The 21,406-nt window shown below is 37.8% G+C and overlaps 1 protein-coding gene across 4 annotated transcripts in view; it reads right to left on the bottom strand.

Moving 5' to 3' along the window:
• Positions 1-11,755: 11,755 nt before the first annotated feature.
• Positions 11,756-21,406, bottom strand: part of LOC136246606 (uncharacterized) — a 102,436-nt gene continuing 92,785 nt past the window's right edge. For all 4 annotated transcript variants that reach the window (XM_066038128.1, XM_066038130.1, XM_066038129.1 and 1 more), the window contains 5 exons: positions 16,826-16,893; positions 16,265-16,773; positions 15,284-15,513; positions 14,506-14,773; positions 11,756-11,994 (listed from right to left, as the gene is read on the bottom strand). In XM_066038128.1, the coding sequence (XP_065894200.1) occupies positions 11,929-11,994; positions 14,506-14,773; positions 15,284-15,513; positions 16,265-16,773; positions 16,826-16,893 (1,141 nt within the window). In that variant the 3' untranslated portion in view covers positions 11,756-11,928. The remainder of the gene's footprint in view (positions 11,995-14,505; positions 14,774-15,283; positions 15,514-16,264; positions 16,774-16,825; positions 16,894-21,406) is intronic.

The raw sequence follows: 21,406 nt of genomic DNA, 5'->3' as shown, positions 1-21,406 counted from the left end.
TCACTAGGATATAGTGTTTGTCCCTAAAAGTACAATGGAGAAGTCCCATGCAGGGTTTGTTAGGCTTTTCCTGCAACGATTTTATAGCTATAGTGCTCTGACCATTGCGGATTGTCAGTAAAAATAATACCACTGAGGTCTTCTTTGTGCAATGTTTTGGTTTGTTTGGAGAGTTGAAGCTCTTGGCCAGAATTGTACATGAATATAACTAAATTCAGCTCCAGTGTAAAGAATATTAGTGTTGCAGCTCCAGAGTGAGATGATGTTAAGTCCTTAGTTTATATGAATTGATAATCTGCAGTCATTTAGTATCATCAACAAACAGAAAAAGAATTGAAGAGCGAATACTCTCTGGAAAATCATTGATAATAATGGTGGCCAACGGATACTACCTTGTGGTACTCTTGAAGGGTACTGATGAAAGCCGGAATGGAACGGAACGGAATGGAATCAATAGGGGCGTGCGCCAAGTTAAAAAATAGTTTTAAACACTGTTTCCAACTTTCACACAATAACTAGAATTGTGCTAGAATTAGCTCGCTTCTGCTATAAACATGCTAGAAAACATTTGCTCTACAACTCTATCTAATGCCCACTGCAAGAATGCGTTGTACAATCGTCTAAGCTGAACAACGATCATCTAGCTAAGCTGTTAACCTATTTTTTTGTAAGCACTGGTAATATAACATACTGCAGTTTGCGAACTCTCGTAAATCCCTGCTAATAATGGTAGAATTATAGTCGCTTCAGAAAACCAGGGACACATGTACAAAAAGGTTTGAATACCGCTACAACATGAAAATACTACAGTAGTTTACCTCTTGGAATGGTAAGGAAGTACTTCTACAACAGGTTTAAACTAAACTGGATGGATTTTATTTACACACACCATACCATGTGGTGCGCATTTAATAGAACTTTCGAGCAAACGATTACTAGCATGCCTATAAACAGAAACAAACTAATTCTAGCATAATTATAGTTATTGTGTGACAGTTGGAAATAGCGCACAATCTGTTTTAAACGATTTTTAACTTGGCGCGCGCCCCGATCGATTCCGTTCCGTTCCATTCCGGCTTTCATCAGTACCCACTCTTGAGAGAACATTGCACAGCATTTTGACACACTGAGATTGGTACTTTGAGTAAGATTTGAGCCATTGCCACAGGTTAGTTAAGTGCTCAGTAGTTAAGGTAGCCTAAAATATTTTAGAATTCAAAACTTTCTAGAATAGCTATCAAAATTTTCTAGCTGGGTTTCCTCAGAACTTTTATTTATTTCCATTATTATTTCAGAAACCCCTTACAAAAATCCTAGATCAGCCACTGAGTTTGCAACATCTATTTTAGTTTTAAAGAATCTCGATTTTTTTGCAACAATTTATATTTCAGTTTCTGGAAACCTCACAATCGCCCCCTGATTGGCCTGGGCAGGGTCAGTAGCTAATACTGTATACACGTGCCATCTTTAAATTGAAAAAAATAATAAATAAAAATCTTTAAATCACATGCGGCTGGGGCGAGCTGGGGATGGTAGTCCATCAAGCCCAGGTTGCTATAAAATAGAGATGAGAGCTGTCCCATACGCGTATGGGCTGCCCGTACGCGTATGGAGCGCCCATACGCGTACGGGGCCCCATACGCGTATGGGCGTCCCATATACGTATGGGGCAAGTGATCTGCCCCATATGTGTATGGGATGCCCCATATGCGTACGGAGCAAAATACGCGTACGGTTCATAACACGTTTATTACAAAAGTACTGTTGTGCGTATATCGACGGTTTTCCAAAATTCGGTCACATATATTATGAACTCTTGCAATAACTGATTGATTCCATGTTCAGTATTGACCTGCCAGTAACAAGGCGTTAGTCACGCTCTAAAATATTCGTACAGGCCCTTTGAAATTTGAAATTTTGGTCTGACATTCGAAAATTTTGGCCTGGATATTTTCATTAGCGCACGCCTAACTCCATATTCCATGGAACGTGATGAGCTGTGGACAAGTTTTTCTTGAATTCAGTAAAAGCTACATCTGTAACAGGTACTTATTGCCAACTTTTATGGTGGCAAAACACACATTTACCTATAAACTGTTACCCGAACATCTAGTACGAAATAGGTGCCTTAAAAATATTATTGTTTTGACGTTGTAAAGCTTTTTGTTACAGCTGCTTCTCAGTAAAGCCCTAGGTAAGATTTAGATTTAACGGTGAACATTGCTGATGAGTATACAGGATAAGAGTTGCTATGAAGGTTTATCTTGCAAGTTTATGCAAGACAATTAAGTTCTCAAAATGTTGGAGGCAACTGCAATAGTGTAGCTATTCATCACTGTATGCACGTAACTACCTACGTCTTACTGGATCCTTCAGGAGAATTATAATACTATTACTGTATTAGGCATTTATAAATTTAGTTCAAATTAGAAATTTCAAGCTCAAACCTTGAAATTTTTACAAAAATCTTTAACAATTTCGTACGTGGTTTTAACCATGACCGACCTCTTGACCAGTAACTTCACGGACTGATTACGGCCGCCGCTTCTCAGTATAGGCAGGACGAAACTTGCCTTGGGCACAACGGCTGTCACGTAGTCTAGCACCAACACGTTTGCGTATGGCAGCCTTCACATGTGTAAGCAATCTAACCAATGATATAAAGAGGGGGCGGAGAACATTACTCGTTTGTTGTTGTGCATATATAATTTATTTGCTCTGGACCGGATATAGGAATTGGCAAGGGGAGGGGCACAAACAAGCTAAGTTATAGCTAGGTGGTTGAGGAGAGCCAGATTCTCTTGTTAGTTGCTGCATTTTTGAAGCAGCAAATAATCACTCTTAAAAGTGTCTCGCTGTTGATTTTTGCCATTAATATTTTTCAGTGCTATGGTTGGAGTCCACTAGATTTCTCTCTCACTATCAAGCACACTAGTATATAGCAACAGCCTCCATCCTCGTCTCCAAAAATTGGATAGCAGTCAGAATCAAAATTAATGGTTGTTGTAGTTAGCTACACCAGACCAAAATACAGGGGCAGATCCTTGCTTGGCTCGTTCTTTGCTGCAGCTTCCATGCTCATAGCAAATTCTTGAGCTTGTGCTAAGATAAGATTGCCCACTGCTAATAATCTTTTCTGTGTTAGGCGCAATCTGTGAATCTGCGCAGTTATGAATTGCGGGTTTTACTCTTTTCACCACCTTTCATAACAATATTCAACAGCTAGAGAAAGTACAGCGTAGGGCAGCTAGATGGGTCCTAAATGATTTCAATCGATTCAGCTCAGTCACAGCTATGTTACAGCATCTTTCTTGGCCAAGCCTTCAGCTGAGACGTAAAATATCCAGATTACAAGCACTTTTTAAAATTATACATCAAGATTATTCACTGTCAATTCCTCTTCATTTTATTTCAATGACAAGATCCACCAGACTATATCACCCACATCGTTTTATTCTACCAAATTCATCTACCCATTCATACCAACAGAGCTTTTTCTCCAGATCAATTAAGGATTGGAACAACTTACCATCTTCCATCATTGAGAGCAACAATATTGACTCTTTTTCAGCGGAACTGCAAACATTGTATGGAACTCTATAACTGTAATCTTTGTAACTACGTAGCTAAATTCATTTTATGATTGCTTTTTTTTCCTGAGCATATCAGCTGTGCTGTCTGCTCAGTAACAATAATAATAATAATAATAATAATAATAATAACCCTTACGTAATATTAAGCTCAAAGGCATCCAGACTTCCTACTGTAGTTGTTGCTCTCTCTCTTCGACTTTAGGGCACGCATCTAGTAGTTGCCGCGAGTAGTCGACTTTAGGGGATGCGTCCAGTAGTTGCCGCGAGTAGTAGACTTTAGGGGAAGCGTACAGTAGTGTTAGGGTTAGGGTTAGGGTTCAGCTTTGGTCTCTTCTTCACCTTTAGGGTTAGGTTCTTCTTACTATATACAGCTTATTTCGTTAGTCATATTTATAAGATACAAAAGAAGGGAATCAAGGGAGCTAGCAGGGGTAGCATAATCGGCAGCACACTGGACTATCACACTGGGATCCTGGGCTCGATCCCCTTCAATATTGCACTTTTTTTTCGCCTTTTTGGTTCACCTTTTTTTGTCTAAGTTCTGTAGGGTTATGAAATAGGGTGAAAAGAGTGATACCCTATGAATTGCGCTGCGCAGTTTGTGAACTACCAGTGGTGAACTACCGTAAGAGCTGCGCATTTTATGAACATCAACTGGATTCTGGTCCATTCGGCGTACCGCCATTATGATTCAAGTGCGTATCATAGCTGTTTTCAGGGAGGAATAACAGGCTTCTCCCTTAATATATTTACTAGCTAAAGGGACATGGATACAGATGCATTCTAGCTACATTGCAGACTATCTCTCCCTCCAAGGTTCCTTTGTGTGCTTGCAGCTGGCCTGGATAAGGTGCATACTGTCTTTCTCTCTTAGTTGTGCCCTCTGCGTACTACAGCATTTGTGGTAGCTAGCAGTTTCATCTCGTTTCGATCAGCTGATATTGATGGGCACATGTACAGTCCAGCCTGCTTGTATGTTTTTCTAGCAGTTGTCCAGCACAAACAAACACTGCACCTGCACATGCACATGCATGCTCCACCAGTAATGAAATGTATATCAGCACATAAGGTTTGGTGCATTGTAACTCGTGTCCCAACATCATATCTTTAATGTCCAATTTAATGGCACACGTACTTATAGTTCACTCTCACGTTATCCCATGCATATAGATGTAACACAATATTATGCAGTTACATAATGTCACCTCATACAGCTGTTAGTGCAAACATATAGTGTTTGGAATCAGTTATGCTGTGTTACACTTGTAGCTAGGTATACTCCAATACATGAGTTACAAAGGCACAGCTCCATTTGATCAATTGTGATGAACAGCAAGACCTAGAAAAGTTATATCCACTTTCATCTTGCCTGACTGTAACCACATGTCTTCCTAGACGTCGTTCATGGTACCGTACGTACCCCTGATGAGCAACTATTGCACCTGACCTATGGAATCCACACATGAATTCAAAATTTGTTTACATAACTAGACCTCACCATGTCAGTCATATCATTATCCAAACTTCACAAGAATGACAATAGTCATCAAGTGATTCTAAATAACAAACACTATCTGTTAATAATGCATGTGACACATCATAACTCATCGGAATATACAACAGACTATGAAAAGAAATTCACTGATTCACCAAGAAATCCAACTATTCACCAAGGTTAGAACAATATAGATACAAACGTGTATATGTTTACTTAATGGTACAAATGAGTACACAGAATGTGATGATGTCTATTGAACTGTTTACTGAAGCAATTAATAAGTACATAATTATAATAATTTTTGTGGATTGAGCCGAATAGTCTAACTTAATTCAATACATTTCATTTTAAACAAAGGATAGTTGAGTTTCACTCAGTGGGTAGTCTGCACAAACAGAGTAAAGTCAAATAGATCACTGAAAATAGGTGCCAGACTTCATGTATTCATCTGAACATGCCACCAACAATAATTAGGCCACTACACTTTGCTTTCAGCCATTTACACAGCATTGCATGGGAAGCTCCTCTGGAACCATTCCAGTCACTACAGTAACAGAAAATACAGATAACTTCTGTTACATGTGTAGGGAAGCCATTACGTGAAACTAGCTACTACAAATCAACATCTTCCACTGTCAGCAAAGATACATAAAAGAAGACTCAAGTAGGTCCATGATGTTCGCATTATAATTAAGTACTGCGGTATGCCAAATTAAGATACCAAGCGACATTGAAAAGTGAAGAAATCGGGGGGGTCTGTTCCAGGTAGTTGTAAAGCTAAGTACTGTGTGAAAATACACACATAACTAGGGGGTCTGGAGACATGCCCCTACAGATTTCACTTGCTGATTGCTCTATTAGAACAAATGACTGTTTTATCAATCTTTTTCCAAACTAATATATCAGAAAATTGATAGGTGGGCTCCATAAATTGATAGCTGGTTGCTATGTCTGTGGGGATCACAAAGGTTGGTCTCCTGCAAAAATATCTGCTAAAATCCAGCCTGACTTGTCCTTCACTACAGCTTGGCATTATTACAAACTTGGGAACTGGACCACTTATTCAGTATTGCTATATAATTAAACACACATCTCCACAATGTCCAGGTCTTATGACTAGTGGCTATAAATTTTTGTGATGATTGAGAATATGATAGCATACATAATTCACTATACTTCCATACCTCTGTAAGTATTGTCTTGTAGTCTACATGTCCATTTTCAGTTGAATGCACACGCTCTACTACATGCAGTGGCGGATGCTCAGTGGAAGTCTAAATACATAAACATTGTACTGACAATTTGTAATATCAAACAACTATATACCACTGTATTTCAGTAGCATGCATGCAGCTGCACTTAACTAACACCATTTATAGCTATTAAACCCTCAGCATCACTTCACTTTTCATCTCCCACTGCATTAAAAACGATCGAGATACTCTAATAGAGCAGTCAAGTAACTACTCTAATAGAGCAATCAAAGCTACAGCTTATTTATAGTCACCATCTTTGCCCTATAGGCCACTCCAAGTCATACCTTAGTTTCTGGTCACTCCCTAGCCAACAAAAGGATGCGGGCGGGCGGATGATCAGGACTTCAGGACTATCATAGACTCTTACATATACACCAGTAATACTGTAATGTTATTAATATTTTGCTCAATTTACCCATTTCATATTGAGTTTACAACCAAGCTTAACCAACATTCTTATAGCATAAGTAGTTAATTATGCTTCTGCAAAGTGCACCAGGAAAATTGTTGATGGCTAGCTACACTGCTGAGCACAACAATGTGTAGCTAACACTAAGGAAAGGTCTGCTCATGTAGCTACTTTTGCTTTACAAATGAAATGTTTCATTAGCTATGTCAGGAAATTATTATTTATTAGCTAGCTAATAATAATCCAAAACTATATTAACACCTCAGAAACTCTTTCAAATGTGAAGTCTTAGTCAACTATATATGCATGTGTTTCCAGCCTTCTATACAGTAAACCTTCAGTAAAGTAGCTGTCAAAGTTTTGAGTTGAGTTGTTGAGTGCTCCAGGCTAGTGTTTCAGTTTCAGTGATCATGTGGGAAAGCTAAGTTAATGTTTTAACTAAGGGATGCCATGCACTTGTTAATTTAGGACCATACTTGCAATTATTTAATCATGGAAAAGTTGAAGTTTGAGCTCACCAAATGTTACCGGATTTCTAGTCAGTATATCAGTGATCAGTGATAAGGAAGTCCAAGTTTAGATCCACTAGAAGAGTTACTAGATTAATCATTAGAGGACCACATCTGAATTGTTAGGAAAGTTTAAGCTATGGTATATCTGATCATTAGGCTATAGTGATCAATGCTACATACATACTGTACTGAAGTTACTTAGCTACTGGCAACAGAAGCATTACTAATAGCTATATAGCTAATCAAGGACAAGTCAAAAACGTTATAGTAGTATCTGTCTATTCTAGTATTAAAGTTAAAGGTAGTGTGACTGCTCTATTAGAGTATCTCGATCTTTTGCAGTGTTTAAAAATCACTGTCCTTGGTCACGTACACTTAAGCGCCTGTAATATTAATAATAGTCCTCAACTGGGGTTCCAGTTTTCCATGCGGGCGGGTGACCAGAAACTAAGGTTTGACTTGGTGTGGCCATAGTTAGCTATGGTATTTACAGTTTAAAGCATTGGATTTCTTGTAGCTAATTGCTAACTAAAAGTAGTCTAAAATCCAATTTCAGAGCTTCTAAAATCTCAAAATTGTCTGTCATAAGATGTCTTATTTAGCTACACCAACCTTCAGAAACCCCCTTTTAAAAATCCTAGATCCGCCACTGACATGATAAAAATTCTCACTAGCTACTCAACTGTTGCAACTAAATGATGGTGGCCTAAGACAGTTTTGTCCTTCTCATGACAGAATTTGGGAAGTGCAGACACAAACAAAGCAGGTTTAGTTTCTTACCCTTTGCTTGGCAGGCAAATATAGAACATCTTCCTGAACTTCACTGCATGAGCTCTGGGTGGTTTAACAAAACAAACCCGGAGGCTTCTTTGTTTCAGCAATGAAAGGGCTACTGAAATACCACTTCTTTCCACTCCATTCAAAACGTCTGTTATCTTTTGCACTCTCTCCTCCGTTAAGTTACTGTTTTGCTTTTGGAGGTGTGATTGGGATCAAGATATTTTCCTCTACAGAAGCTCTCAGGGTGTGCGTGACCCTTTCCAACGTATCAGTCTAAACTCAGTGATTCGAAACTCACACCTCGTATACACTGCCAAGAGGAAATTTCGTGATCCAACACTTGGAACGACAGTAGGCCGGCAACAGATACAACCATAATGTGTCGCATCTCGCGTTCCCCTTTGCTATGTCAGTACGACACCTGCGCAATTTATAAATCGTTGCGCATTTTATGAATTCACAAAACGCGCAGCGAAATTTATAAATTGCGCAAATTCATGGATTGCGCCTAACATCTGTATTGCTTCTCGTCCAATGCCACACACCAGACGGTCGCAAAGAGCTTGCTCTAAGTACTATTGAAAATCACAATATTGCGTAAGCTTAAGTCTCCCTAATTCTGCCAGGTATTGTGCGATCGTCTCACCCTCGAGCTGATTTCGTTTATGAAATTCGAATCTTTCAGCTATTGTCAGTAGTTTGGGCTCTAGGTGCGTTTTAGCGTTGCCACTAAGTCATTGTAGTTCTTCTCTGATGGTTAGCTACTATCTATCTATGTAATAGCATAGATCCTTTAATGTGTAAAGGATCTATGGTAATAGAACCGCTAAGCAACAAATTTTGATAAAATCGTTCACTTTATGATAAAAGCACCAAATTTTCTATGGAAGTTGAGTAAGGTATACTAAATCATTAGAGATATGCTGCCACAGCAAAATCATTGCCTAAGGGCATGTTTTGAAACTATAAAACTAGGTTATAAGCAGGGGCGGATCCAAACTTTTAAAAAGGGTGGTTCCACCACTTTGGAATTGCAACTTCAGCCTAGCTGTAAGTTGAAGACCAAAATAAAATTTTAAAAAAAGGTCATCACCTTCTGACAATAGCTGCCCCTCACCATAGATGCCTTCACCAACTATATTTCCTTATTTATAACTAGATACATAGCTTGCTACACTGCTACTCAAAAGACTACTGTGACTGCTCTATTAGAGTATCTCGAGTAAGAGAGCCGGCGGCTAGGCTCTTTCAAAAGGGGGGTTCCATAGAACCCTTTGAACCCCCCCCCCCCCCCTGGATCCACCCCTGATAAGCCCATTTCTAGCCATGCAGGAAACCATATAAGTACATCCAAAATTTTTGTTTTTGCTTAATTAGCATGAATGTATCTCAAATTTACAGATGTAGTCAGAAAACCTTTCTAATGTAGTAAAATAACCTGTTTTTAAACATTTCTAATGCAGCCAATATTTCAGTGTTAAAGTACAGGTATGATCCAATAGAAATAACGTATAGCATATCTATGGCTTCATATACCATTACCCTCCGTGTTTCTTAAAATGGCAAGCTAATGACCTGGATGGACACCTCCCTTGATCATGCAGCTTTTGGATATGACCGTCCCTTGCTTGTCTACTCAGGTGAAAAGTTTGGTATATTTACTATTGAGCCAGCTCAAAGCACTTTACAGCTTCACCAATGTGTTTTCTACTGATTTTAATTTTCTGGTTCTTTGAGTGTGATATGATTGGCAATTTTAATGACACCATATCTAATACAAAATTGTATATGGATTAAGCAAATGTTGTACCAAGTTTGGTGCCTGTATAAAAAAGTGAACGATTTTTTCACTTAGCCGCCATACTATAATCTGCTCTTTCCATAAAAGATTGTGAGTAATAGTGATTCCAAGGTATTTTGCTGATCTGACTTTATTGATAATATAGTTGTCAATCTTATAAGTGGAGTTTAATGGTGCACATTTGTTTGAATTAGGTGTTTACATTAGGATATATTAAAAGCATAAACCAGTCTGTTGACCATTGGAACAATGTATCAAGATCCTTTTGTACCTTATCAATGTTGTCATTTGAATGGGTAACTCTGCAAATAATAGTATCATCCTCATAGTGGAAGAAACATTGTTTGTCAGGTCATTAATAATATTAATATAGAAGGAAAAAAGTACAGGTTCCATAACAGAGCCCTGTGGGTCCACCTGAAGACACTCAACATGGATCACTGTGACAGTTGTCCAGTATTACTTGTTGCCATCTATTAGTTTTAAAAAAACTCTTAATTCAATTATGTAGAGAACCGCTGATTCCATAATGTAACAATTTTTGAGTAAAAGACAGGTGTGAGTCACTCTGTCGAAAGCTTTCGAGAAGCCAAGGAAAGACTAATATGTCTACTAATTCTGGAGCACATCCCAATTTCAAGCTATGCTATTTTATTTGTATGTTACAGTTGAAGTGACAATTTTCCATTTACATTCTATCATATGAAGAACTTCTCTACACAAAGAAAACATACACAAAATAAAAGCATAAAAACAAGCATAGCTAATAGACAGAAAATTGGGGAAATGCCAAAAAGTATAATAGGCAAATTTTGGAGCATAACAGACTCAAGCCTAGTGATTGCTGAAGTTTTGACTCCAAGATTAAGTTATCATGCAGTATTTGTTCAAGTTGGGAAGCAGATGTTGTAAGGTACAAACTATTCTTAATGAAATTTTTATGCAACAGTTTGCAGCTTTGCATCATTGTTTTAATTGTAAAAGCACAAAAAATGAGCAATTTTGGAGGAAATTCCAAAAGCATAATAGTTAAATTTTAAAGCATAATAGAATGAAGAGTCAAGCCTAGGCTACAATCCCTAATTTGCTATTGTTCCACTGGACTAGTGACTGCTCCATAGAGTACCTCAATCTTGACACAGAAATTCAACCAATTCTTTTGTAATGAGTTTATGCATGCCCATTGCTTCAATACAATCCTACCATTGGTAGGAACATTGTCCAAAAGGGGATCTGATTTTTACAACCAGTACCATCTCTTTATAATTAGCTACAAGTCACTTACAACTAGTCCCTTGTAAGGATCATGGATCACTTCATTGTGCATGTGGTACTTCTAGATTCGTTGAACCCACTTAGTACAGTGTAAATAAACAGTTAGTCATGAACAGTAAGTACACCTGTAATCAATGTCAACATAAGTTTACATTACATGTGACTTCTAGATTAAAGGGTACACTATATACAAGGAGGCTGTAAGTTACCATAACTTGCATCAGTGTATACTCACAACCTACACAACCAATAATAAGCTGCCATGTTACCATTTGTGACTGGGCCTCTGAAAATAGGGCATATGATTTTTACCTACTTTTTCAAATGTTCATCACTCATAACTTTTTATACCAAAATGCTATGGCAATGCAACTTTTAGCAGCTAGTAAGAATTTCATCGGCTTTGTAATGCAAATATTCTGTTTCAGTACTGAGATACATCCTTTAGTGTGACAGGGTGTAGTTTGTACCCACATTCCCTGTTTTCGCAGGCCCAGTCACATTTTGTCTTTACTAGACTTTAGCATGAGTCCACTAGGAAATATTAACTATGTACAACATGACCTTATACAACAAAACACTCTGCATCCAGCCATGTGCATTATTCATAGAATATAACCCTTCAACATGCTTTAACATACACAATAAGCACAACATTTTGTATATAATGGCATTTACATAAACACACAGTGTCTATAATAGTGTTCATAATAATTTATATGCATTTCTATTTGCTAATATAATATAATGTAGTGTTTATTGTAGAAGTCATTATTGTAGAAGTCATCTCCTATAATATGGTGGTTAGGGGTTCCTCATCCTGTACAGTTCTGCATATGTTAATGCACAGGGTCCTGTAGAATCTATAACCTAGGGATATACAAATAATGCCAAATCATCAGTAACTTGATAATAACATGTATACATTTTATTTCAACAAACTTAATTCTTTTCATTACCACAACCACCGAACATTCTATCTGATAAATTAATATGTATTGCATTAAGCTTATCCATTTTATAATGAGTGCTTGATGATCTGTTGTACATTGTTTGAATGATCACTTTCAGTGAGTATGATATTAGGTTGAGCTTGGCCAACATACTATGTGGAGCAAAGTATGCCACGATGGCTAAACTACATTAGAGAATCTTATTGCTACCTGTAATGTTAATACTACCAACTGGCCTCAGAGTAATACAGTATGTATTCTTAACTTCATTTCTCAGAGAAATATGTATGTAACTACAGCATGCTTCATTGCTTTGAAGTAATGGGTAATTGTGTAATGATGTACATTTGAAGTGACAGCAACAACTCTACATTAATGGTATATAGTTTGGAGAAGGCTTTAGTGTTGATAATAGGTGGTTTTGTTAGTTTTGGATATGAACAGCTGTTAAAACAATAATGAGTGCCTTAAAAAACCTTCTTATATACCAATATCAGCATTGAAACCGGGTCACTACCACTGACCCGGATGACCCACTGACCCGGATAGCAATCCGGGTCAGACCCGGATTTGACCCGGATGTGACCCAGATTAAATTAAGCCGAGGCGCGTGATAAGAGCTATGTTTCGGGTATTCTTGAGCGAGCGAGACTACGTTTTAGCGTTCGATTCGTGTTGAGTAAACTAGTAGTTATGTAATAACTACGCCGATAAGTTTATAATTTAAAAATCAGTCAGTGGGTTTAGTTCCACGTAGTTACTGTGAGTTTACAGACAGCAATTGGGTGTGGCTTCATACATACTTAGTATTGCATTTTCCCAATATAATAAAATGGGTGTGGCTCACAAAAGTACTTATCCTGCTGCAAGACTAGACCTAGACTATATACAACTCATACAATAATCGAATAGTGGGCGTGGCTCCACGTAAGCTTGTAGACAGCAACGGACACAGCTACATGCTACAGACTGCACTTACTAATAAATGGGCGTGGCTGAGCGTATGTTTGTAACACAATAAGTGGGCGTGGCTCACGAAAGAGCTACGCGACTAACGTTTATAGGTTCCACGTCGTTAAACGATCAATTTAGTTTCTCACGTGATCCAATCCGGGTCAGACCCGGATAATTTGTAAACCGGGTCAGACCCGGATGACCCGGAGAAAATGTGACCCGGTTGACCCGGAAGACCCGACCCGGTTTCAACGCTGACCAATATTAAGCCCTGCACTTAAACCTTGTATTAAATCTAGTAATTAAAGTCGTAAGCGTTGCAATATGTACTAGTAATAGCATGAGTAGCAGTGAAATTTGGATAAATACCACGAGTGTTGTATTGGAAATGGGGGAAAATTTCCAATACAACACTCATGGTATTTATCTCAAATTTCACTGTTACTCATGCTATTCCCAATTAATACCATACTCGCTGCATTAGCATTGCTATGTACGCAATTTGTCACTATGTAGTAAACACGTGTCAACACTAATTGACGCTACATTGTTAACATAAATTCTAGCCAATGAAATTGCAATTACAACTTTTTCACTGCTGTCAGTGAAATACGGGATAAATTTCACTGCTACTATTGAGACTTTTGTATGGGCAGTGAAACAGGTACGGTATTAGGCTATAAATATGCTAAACAAATTAACTGTCACTAGCTGGTTTTGTGAAAGACTACGTAGTAGCAAGAGTTCATAATATAAAAAAGAGAGGAGAGTGTCCTAGTGCAGTATAGCCTGTACAAACGCGAATCTCAAAGTTATGATGCAATACCTATATCACTTACAATGTGTTAGTTGGTCAGGTCTCTACTCAGCATTAAGTTTCAATGACTGTTGTAGTTATGGCTTTAATAAGCAGTTCACTGAAGTCATTGTCAGTGCTCCTTAACACTGTATGTGTTGACATGATATCCTAAAGAAATCAAAGTTTTACTGCATTACTTCGAGATACGCGTTTGTACAGGCTATACTGAAGTAGGACACTCTCCTCTCTTTTTATGTTATGAACTCTTGGTAGTAGTACAGGGCTTACTTTTAGGATAGTGTGACTCAGCTACTCATGGCAATTGTCATGGGAATGGGAATTTCATAATAAATATTGCATATACAAGTCATGGAAATTGCATAAACAAGAAAGCAAGCTGCAGCAGCTCAAAACAATAGTTTACAATACGCTCATGTGTCTAAATGTCTTATAGAATATCACGATGGAAAATTCTGGACACTCAAATAGCAAACAGGAACAAAGCAAGTGGCACTATTGTAATGTAGTTAATAAGTGCTACGAATAAAATAATTCAGTGAACATTTTCTACAACACTGCACATTTTCAACTGTTTGCTTTACACATAGTCAATCATTAACAAAGAAACAAGGGAAAAAATCCCACCAATATTTCTACACAGGATTCATCACTTACTTGTACACGAACACAATCAGCATAACATTGGCTATCATAAGTTCTTCCATCAGCTCCACACACTTTATCACTTAACTGAGGAGTGTTACAGGAACATGGAGTAACACAACGACCAACAACATCAGTAATGCTAAAGTCAATACCAGCTTGTGGTAATTGAGCCGTTAAATGACGTTGTTCAGTAGTACGCCGACCACCAGATAACACTGGAAGACTAACAACTATACTGTTCTTTACTACTGGGACACATTCGGTAGTTTCATCACACCTGAAATATATATAAAGGTACCAACCAAGTACACAGCTATAAGCAACTACCAAGAAATTCTTGAATACTGTAATTACTTGGTTAAACACTGCAGCAGTTATTAACTCGAGTTATAATAATTGATGCGGTGACTATTTGAATTTGACCATCACTTGATGCCCAAAATTGACATTGAAGCCTTTATATTATTGTGGCACCACTCAAGTGAAGCTACTGTACTATTGAAGGTGCAGCATTTAACCAAGTAATTACGGTATGCATATAAATGATAAAATTAATATGTACTAATTGATATCACCACAACTGTGTAATCTCTAATCAAAAGTATATCTATGCCTCCTTATCTAAGCATATGCTGTGCACATTAAACAAACGTTTAGGTAGATTATGCATCTAAACTTATTATTCAAAAGAAGCTAGATCAATTGACCACAAATTTATAGTGTACAATCTTATTCCATTACAAGGATAGAGGACCAATACACATTACATACAATCATAGCAACATACCTATAATCACTACTATCACCAAGATAACACAATCCTTCTTCTTTTATATATTCTCTACAATATCGCTCCAAAGTAAATTTACTATTAGTTGTGGAGTTGAGTTGTGCTATTTCACCATAGGTTAAAGCAGTGTTGTAGACAGCAAGGTATGAGATGGTACCACTGAATCGACCATTGACACTTTGTATATGTGGTCCCTCTGGTATCCCTCCAATGAGGAGATCATTGAACTGCAACAGAGAATTTTGTTCATAAAGACATCCTATTCAATATTCATATACGTTTAGTAAAATAAAACATAATTCACCTACTCATGGATATTTCAAAAGATTTGTTTTGTTTTTGTAGCCCCAATGGTATGCATTTCACATCTGTTTATTTTGCAATACAGTAAACGTAAACACCCTTCATACATACACCCCTGTGTATGTGCAAGTGACTAAAGCTATGCTTTTGCTAAGATAGTCACATTGTGGAAATGGTGTTAACTATATGTATGTGGGTTTTTAATATGTATTACTGAACAGAAACACATCTGCAATAATATTGAAGATATCAGCTACAATCCGTGTACGACAAAAGTTCAACACAGTTTATTCAGGTTAGACTAAAAACTGTGCCAGTTTTTGTTTATTTGCCTAATATGTCCTCCTGTAAGTTCTAATCATGCTAGTAAAGGAGAGTTTTGCTCATCATCTTTCATTGGCTGTTATAATTTTGACCCTTATAGCTGTTATGTGTCCCATTAAGTTGGCTAAGTTTGATGTAGGTACATAAGAACTGATGACCTTATCTAACCTAATGCTTTGCAGTGCTACCATTATAAACATCAACAGTACAGTTGTTGAGGGTACACAGGAGTGCATCTATTGCAATTGGTTACTAAGTGAATCGGTTATTGTAATGAATTATATAAGGCAGATCTATGCACATATTGGAAAATACTTAAATTGTGTAAATAGAATGTTATGAAAAACCTACTCCTGGTTGGAATTGACATTCTGGGATATCTTCTTCCACTCCAACAATCTCTCCATCAATAAAGAGTAGAGCTCTACTATTAGTACCATCTATTACTGCACTAACAGAGTGGTTGTAAACATCAGCAATAGCCACATTCATAAAGGTTATCATATACGTTGTACCATTAACTGTTCTATATGATAGTGTTATTTGACTTTCACTGGATTGTAAGTATAATGCCCAATCTACTGTGCTCCTGTCAGCACCTTTAGCAATAACATAACCATCATTGTCACTATCTTGTTGTAGGATAGCAAATATTGTCAGGTCTCTATCAAGATCAGGGTGATCTGTAGCTGGTCTTGTGATAACAGTTAGTCCATCAAATTTGGTAGATGATGAAATGTAACTGGTCTCTTCACCACTAATTGTTGATGCATCAGACTCTAAGTAACCCTCACTAATATAAGATGGCAGTTCTTCTCCACAATAAGATCCTTCACGACAATCATCATCACTAGTACAAACTGAAAATTCACAATGTAATAATACCAAATTATTACATCAATACATTCTTACTTGGAGGAACATATTGACAAGTGTGAGTAGCAAGGATACCTGGGAAACACCTCAATGATGGATCACACCTAAACAAGAAGAATAACGATAATATAATAAGTTACCATATCAGAATGACTAACTATAGACAGCAATTGTAACTTACACGTCTGTGTAAAAACCCCACAGGTTCATGCATTGTTTCAACTCCATTAATTATTACATTTTCCATTATCTACATAGTCAATAGTAGGTTAAACCAAAGTTGTAGCACTAGACGCTGAGAGCTTTAGAAGCTAGAGAGCAGGTGTATATATATAAATGTACAGTAATAAACTACAGGCACTTAATTAAACAGTCATTACTTACAAATGCAGCAAGTTATGGAGATGTAACTTAAATACAGCATCACATTCCCCATGCATAAAAGACTAAACTATTGTTGGGTATACAAGTCAGGTCTTTTAGGCCCTACATACGTATGACCAGGGCAAAGGCAAAGACTGTGAGAAAAAGACAATGGAAACATAAGAAAACACTGGCACGAACAAAGATTAATCATGGTGGATAGAATCAAAATTTAAAAAAAAACTTGTGGAATGTATTAAAAACAGTACTTTTCATGTGTGGCTGCCATACTAAAACTTTTTCTGATACTCAGACAACGTCAGGTGTAGCTATGCCTCTGAGCAGGACAGCCATTCTATATTCACTAATGACAAAAAAATTACTGTGGTTAACTACGTATTTTGACTTGATGGCCTTCCTATCAAAGTGGCTTTGCTGTCTGAATACTGACATGAACAAAGATTCTCAAACTCCTACAAAGATTCTGAAATTCCTTAAAGAACATTCTTCGATTCTTAAAGAACACTGAGACGGGTAGTGATGAAACCCGAATTGGAACAGAACGGAATGGAAATAATCGGGATGTGCACTAAATTAAAAATCATTTTAAACAGATTGTGCACTGTTTCCAACTTTCACACAATAACTAGAATTGTGCTAGAATTAGTTTGTTTCTGTTTATAGACATGCTAGAAGTCATTTGCTCGACGGTTCTATTTAATGCCTACTGTAAGAGTGTGTTGTATAATCGTCTAAGCTGAACAATGATCATTTAGCTAAGCTGCTAAACTATTTTTTGTAAGCACTGCTAATATAACATACTGCAGTTCGCTAACTCTCATAAATCGCTGCCAATAATGGTAGAATTACAGTTGCTTCAGGAAACCAGCATCACTTTTACTAAAAAGCTTGAATACCACTACAACATGAAAATACCACAGTGGTTTACCTTTTAGACATCAGTATTAAACTAAACTGGATGGATTTTATTTACACACAACATGCCATGTGTCGCGCATTTAATAGAAATTTCGAGTGAACGATTTCTAGCATGCCTATAACTAAACAGAAACAAACTAATTTTAGCACAATTATAGTTATTGTGTGAAAGTTTGAAACAGTGCACAATCTGTTTAAAACTATTTTTAACTTAGCATGCGCCCCGATTGGTTCCATTCCGTTCTGTTCCATTCTGGGTTTCATCACAGGGATGAAAATAACTTTTTTGTTTTGGACTGAAGTTGTCAGACCACAACATGATTTGGTCGGCCATTGGTGAGACTGTTCTGACACATTACAAAGTAGTAGTTCCACAGTGTGCTTCTGAAATGCTAAGCATTGAGCCTTCTGGGGCATGCCCCCCCGCCCCAAGGAAATTTTTGAAATTTATATGCTCAGACATGCAATTTTGGTAATTTTATATGGTTATGTATATATTATCTAATCAAAAACAGCTAAGCTGTAAAAAAAGGAGTGCGGTGAGAATCACTTGGAGCTGAGCTGGAGAATTCTTCATCATCATGAAACCAGTCATCCCACTGCTGCAATTCTAGTTCATTTTCAGACTCCTCAGATTCACTATGTTCAGAGTTTTCCTTCCTTCTTTGACAGTACTCTTTTCGAGGCTTTTGGTTAACTCTTCTTCCAGTTAAACAATCACTCCACCATAGGTCCACTGCTGCATCAGCTGAAAAGTCATTCAAACTGGGACCCTCCGTGTTCACTTCCAGCAGATCATTAAGTGTGGAACAACTGAGATTCGTCCTTCTTTCATTCTTGATGATCTTCAAGGTAGAAAATAAGCGTTCCACTTTAGCAGTTGAAAAAGGTAAGGTAAAAAGCAATTCACTAACCAGTAGCGCATTAGGCCACTTGACTGAATCGGGTGAAGAGTGTAGCTGATACCATATCTTCCTGTAACTTTCATGTCCAATCTGAAGGTACGTAAGTCCTGGCATACTCTACGATGTCTTCAATCTCATTCAAGGTTGACGTAAGGTCAACTCCTTTAGCCTGAAGGGGAGTGCAAAAAATATCAGTGATACTTACAAGGGCTGCCTTCACTTCAATCAAACGATCATCACCAGAAGCGGAGCTTTCTTCTGATTAAGATTCTTGTGATTGCCAACTCTGAGTATTCAGTAAAAGGAGCACTGATCTTAGAAATTCAATGCCTGACCATTCTAAACGAGTAAGCATCCGTTCATCAAGTGATTTTAAACCAGCTAGAGCTTAATCTTGGCAGGTTTTTGATAGTGCTGTCTCGAAAACCATGCAGCTCAGCCCCTTGATACACCTTACCTCCATTCTCATCATTAAGTTTGCTTAATGCCACCTTTGTCACTGGCCACTCAGCAGGATTTCGTGTAGTTAACTTCTTTAAAGAGTTGTGCAACTTTAGAATGTGGCTAATACCCTGTGCCATGTCAATTTCATCATCCTGTAAGGTAAGACTAAGGAGAGAGGCAGGCTTAAGTGCATCAGTATACAATACAAAGCTGAACCAATGATCATTGTGGCCTGCCTCCATTTAAGAAGGTAACCCTTTAAACGTTGCCTGTCCACACTCTTGATCAATTTGTCTTCCACAAGTGTTGCAATATGTTACCGTCTCAGCAAAAAACCGACTTGTTCGCACAAGCATGCGTATTGAGAAAAATGAAATTTAAAAATAATTTGTAAAATTACGCATGCTACAAAGAAAAATATGAAAGTTTCTATCGGGCCAGTATTCGAAGAAGGAAGACTCAAATCGATTAAAACTATATGTGACTGAATTTGACAAAACAAAGCTTCGACGCACAAAGCTTTGTTAGGAGATATGGCGATTTTAAGGAATCATTGTGTAATAACTTCCCAGTGCCTACAGCTGTGCAAACAAAATTTGCATCAATTGTTCATCTGTTCACTAGCTATCACTGAGTGGGTGTATACATTTCTGATACCCAAAATTTGCCCTGTTTTGAGCAGCTTTTTTCGAGCGGGTAATAATATCACAGGTGGTAGTAATAGGGTGGGAGGGTGGGGGTGGACGGTGGTCTTAATATACGGGTGTAAAATGAAGTAAGAAGACGATTGGAATCCAGAGGCCAAGTTTGGGCTCTCCATGGCCTTCCATGGCCCTCCATGGCCCTCAAATTACTCCAAATTGACTGAGAACACTATTGGCGAGCTCTCTGTGAAGTCCCAGCTCACTACACACCATTATCACAAAGCCATGGCCATTTAATGGTGCCAATCTCACACTCGTGGCTTTGACAGGGTCGGAAGAAAGCTGCTACAGAAACCAGACTTGCCAGTGCTGAAGGAAGTACAGTGTGAAATATGATAGTGTATTAGACCAGCAATCCATTTCTGGTAAAATCGTAAGTTCGATTTTGTGTGTGTGGAAGCCTTGTTATATGAAATCCGGTCACATATACCATCTTATTTGCTTGCTCATGAAAAGTTCGAAAATCTTTGTTTCATTTCTGTAGCTTCAATGGTGTGCATGTCACAAGCATTTGTTTACGATGCGGTAAACGTAAACAAGGTTGTCATCATTTCTTCTACTAAACCGCTTTCATATCCATATGTGCAAGTATCTACAGGGCTAACACTATACCTTGGCTGATGTGCTGATCCATGGTGAACATTGTAGGTCAAATTGCAACGTTGTAGACTAATCTAAATGGAAGTTATGACTGCGAATGTAAGCGCCTGTAGTTTACTTTCAGTATAGTCGCTGTACAAATCGATTATCTTACTCTTCCTACTGGCTAGTGCTATAATTTCAAAACTACACACCACAGAAGGCTGAAACTTTGGTGATCCATTCCTTGGATACTGCTAATAATGCTGAGTGAATAATTTTTTTTTAAATTGTGCGAACAAGTTGAGTTTTTGCTGAGATGGTCACATATGGTTCAGGTAAGCCCCATAGCAATCCACAACACGTTGTAAAGCTTTACGTTTGTGTACGATCCAGCGGCTTCCACTGGCTCGTACAGGTAAGTTTTCCCCTTGAGGTAATTCGTACACCTCCTTTAAGTCATCAATAATGTCTGAAAGTTCTTGGCACTTCTTAGGGGATTTTTCGTAAAGGTAGTATAATTGTAGTAACATATCATCAATGTCAAGGAAGAGATGACTAGAAAAGGAAGAGATGACTAGAAACGGAATCCTTGCATGCAACCATGCTGATATCAAACTTCCTTTTCACACGCTCTCTCACAGCTGGATCCATGGCTGAGGACAACAGCCTTTGAACGATGG

The sequence above is a fragment of the Dysidea avara genome, chromosome 2 (assembly GCF_963678975.1).
Source record: "Dysidea avara chromosome 2, odDysAvar1.4, whole genome shotgun sequence".
Taxonomy (NCBI): Eukaryota; Metazoa; Porifera; class Demospongiae; order Dictyoceratida; family Dysideidae; genus Dysidea; species Dysidea avara.
This window is presented reverse-complemented; position numbering and strand designations above follow the sequence as displayed.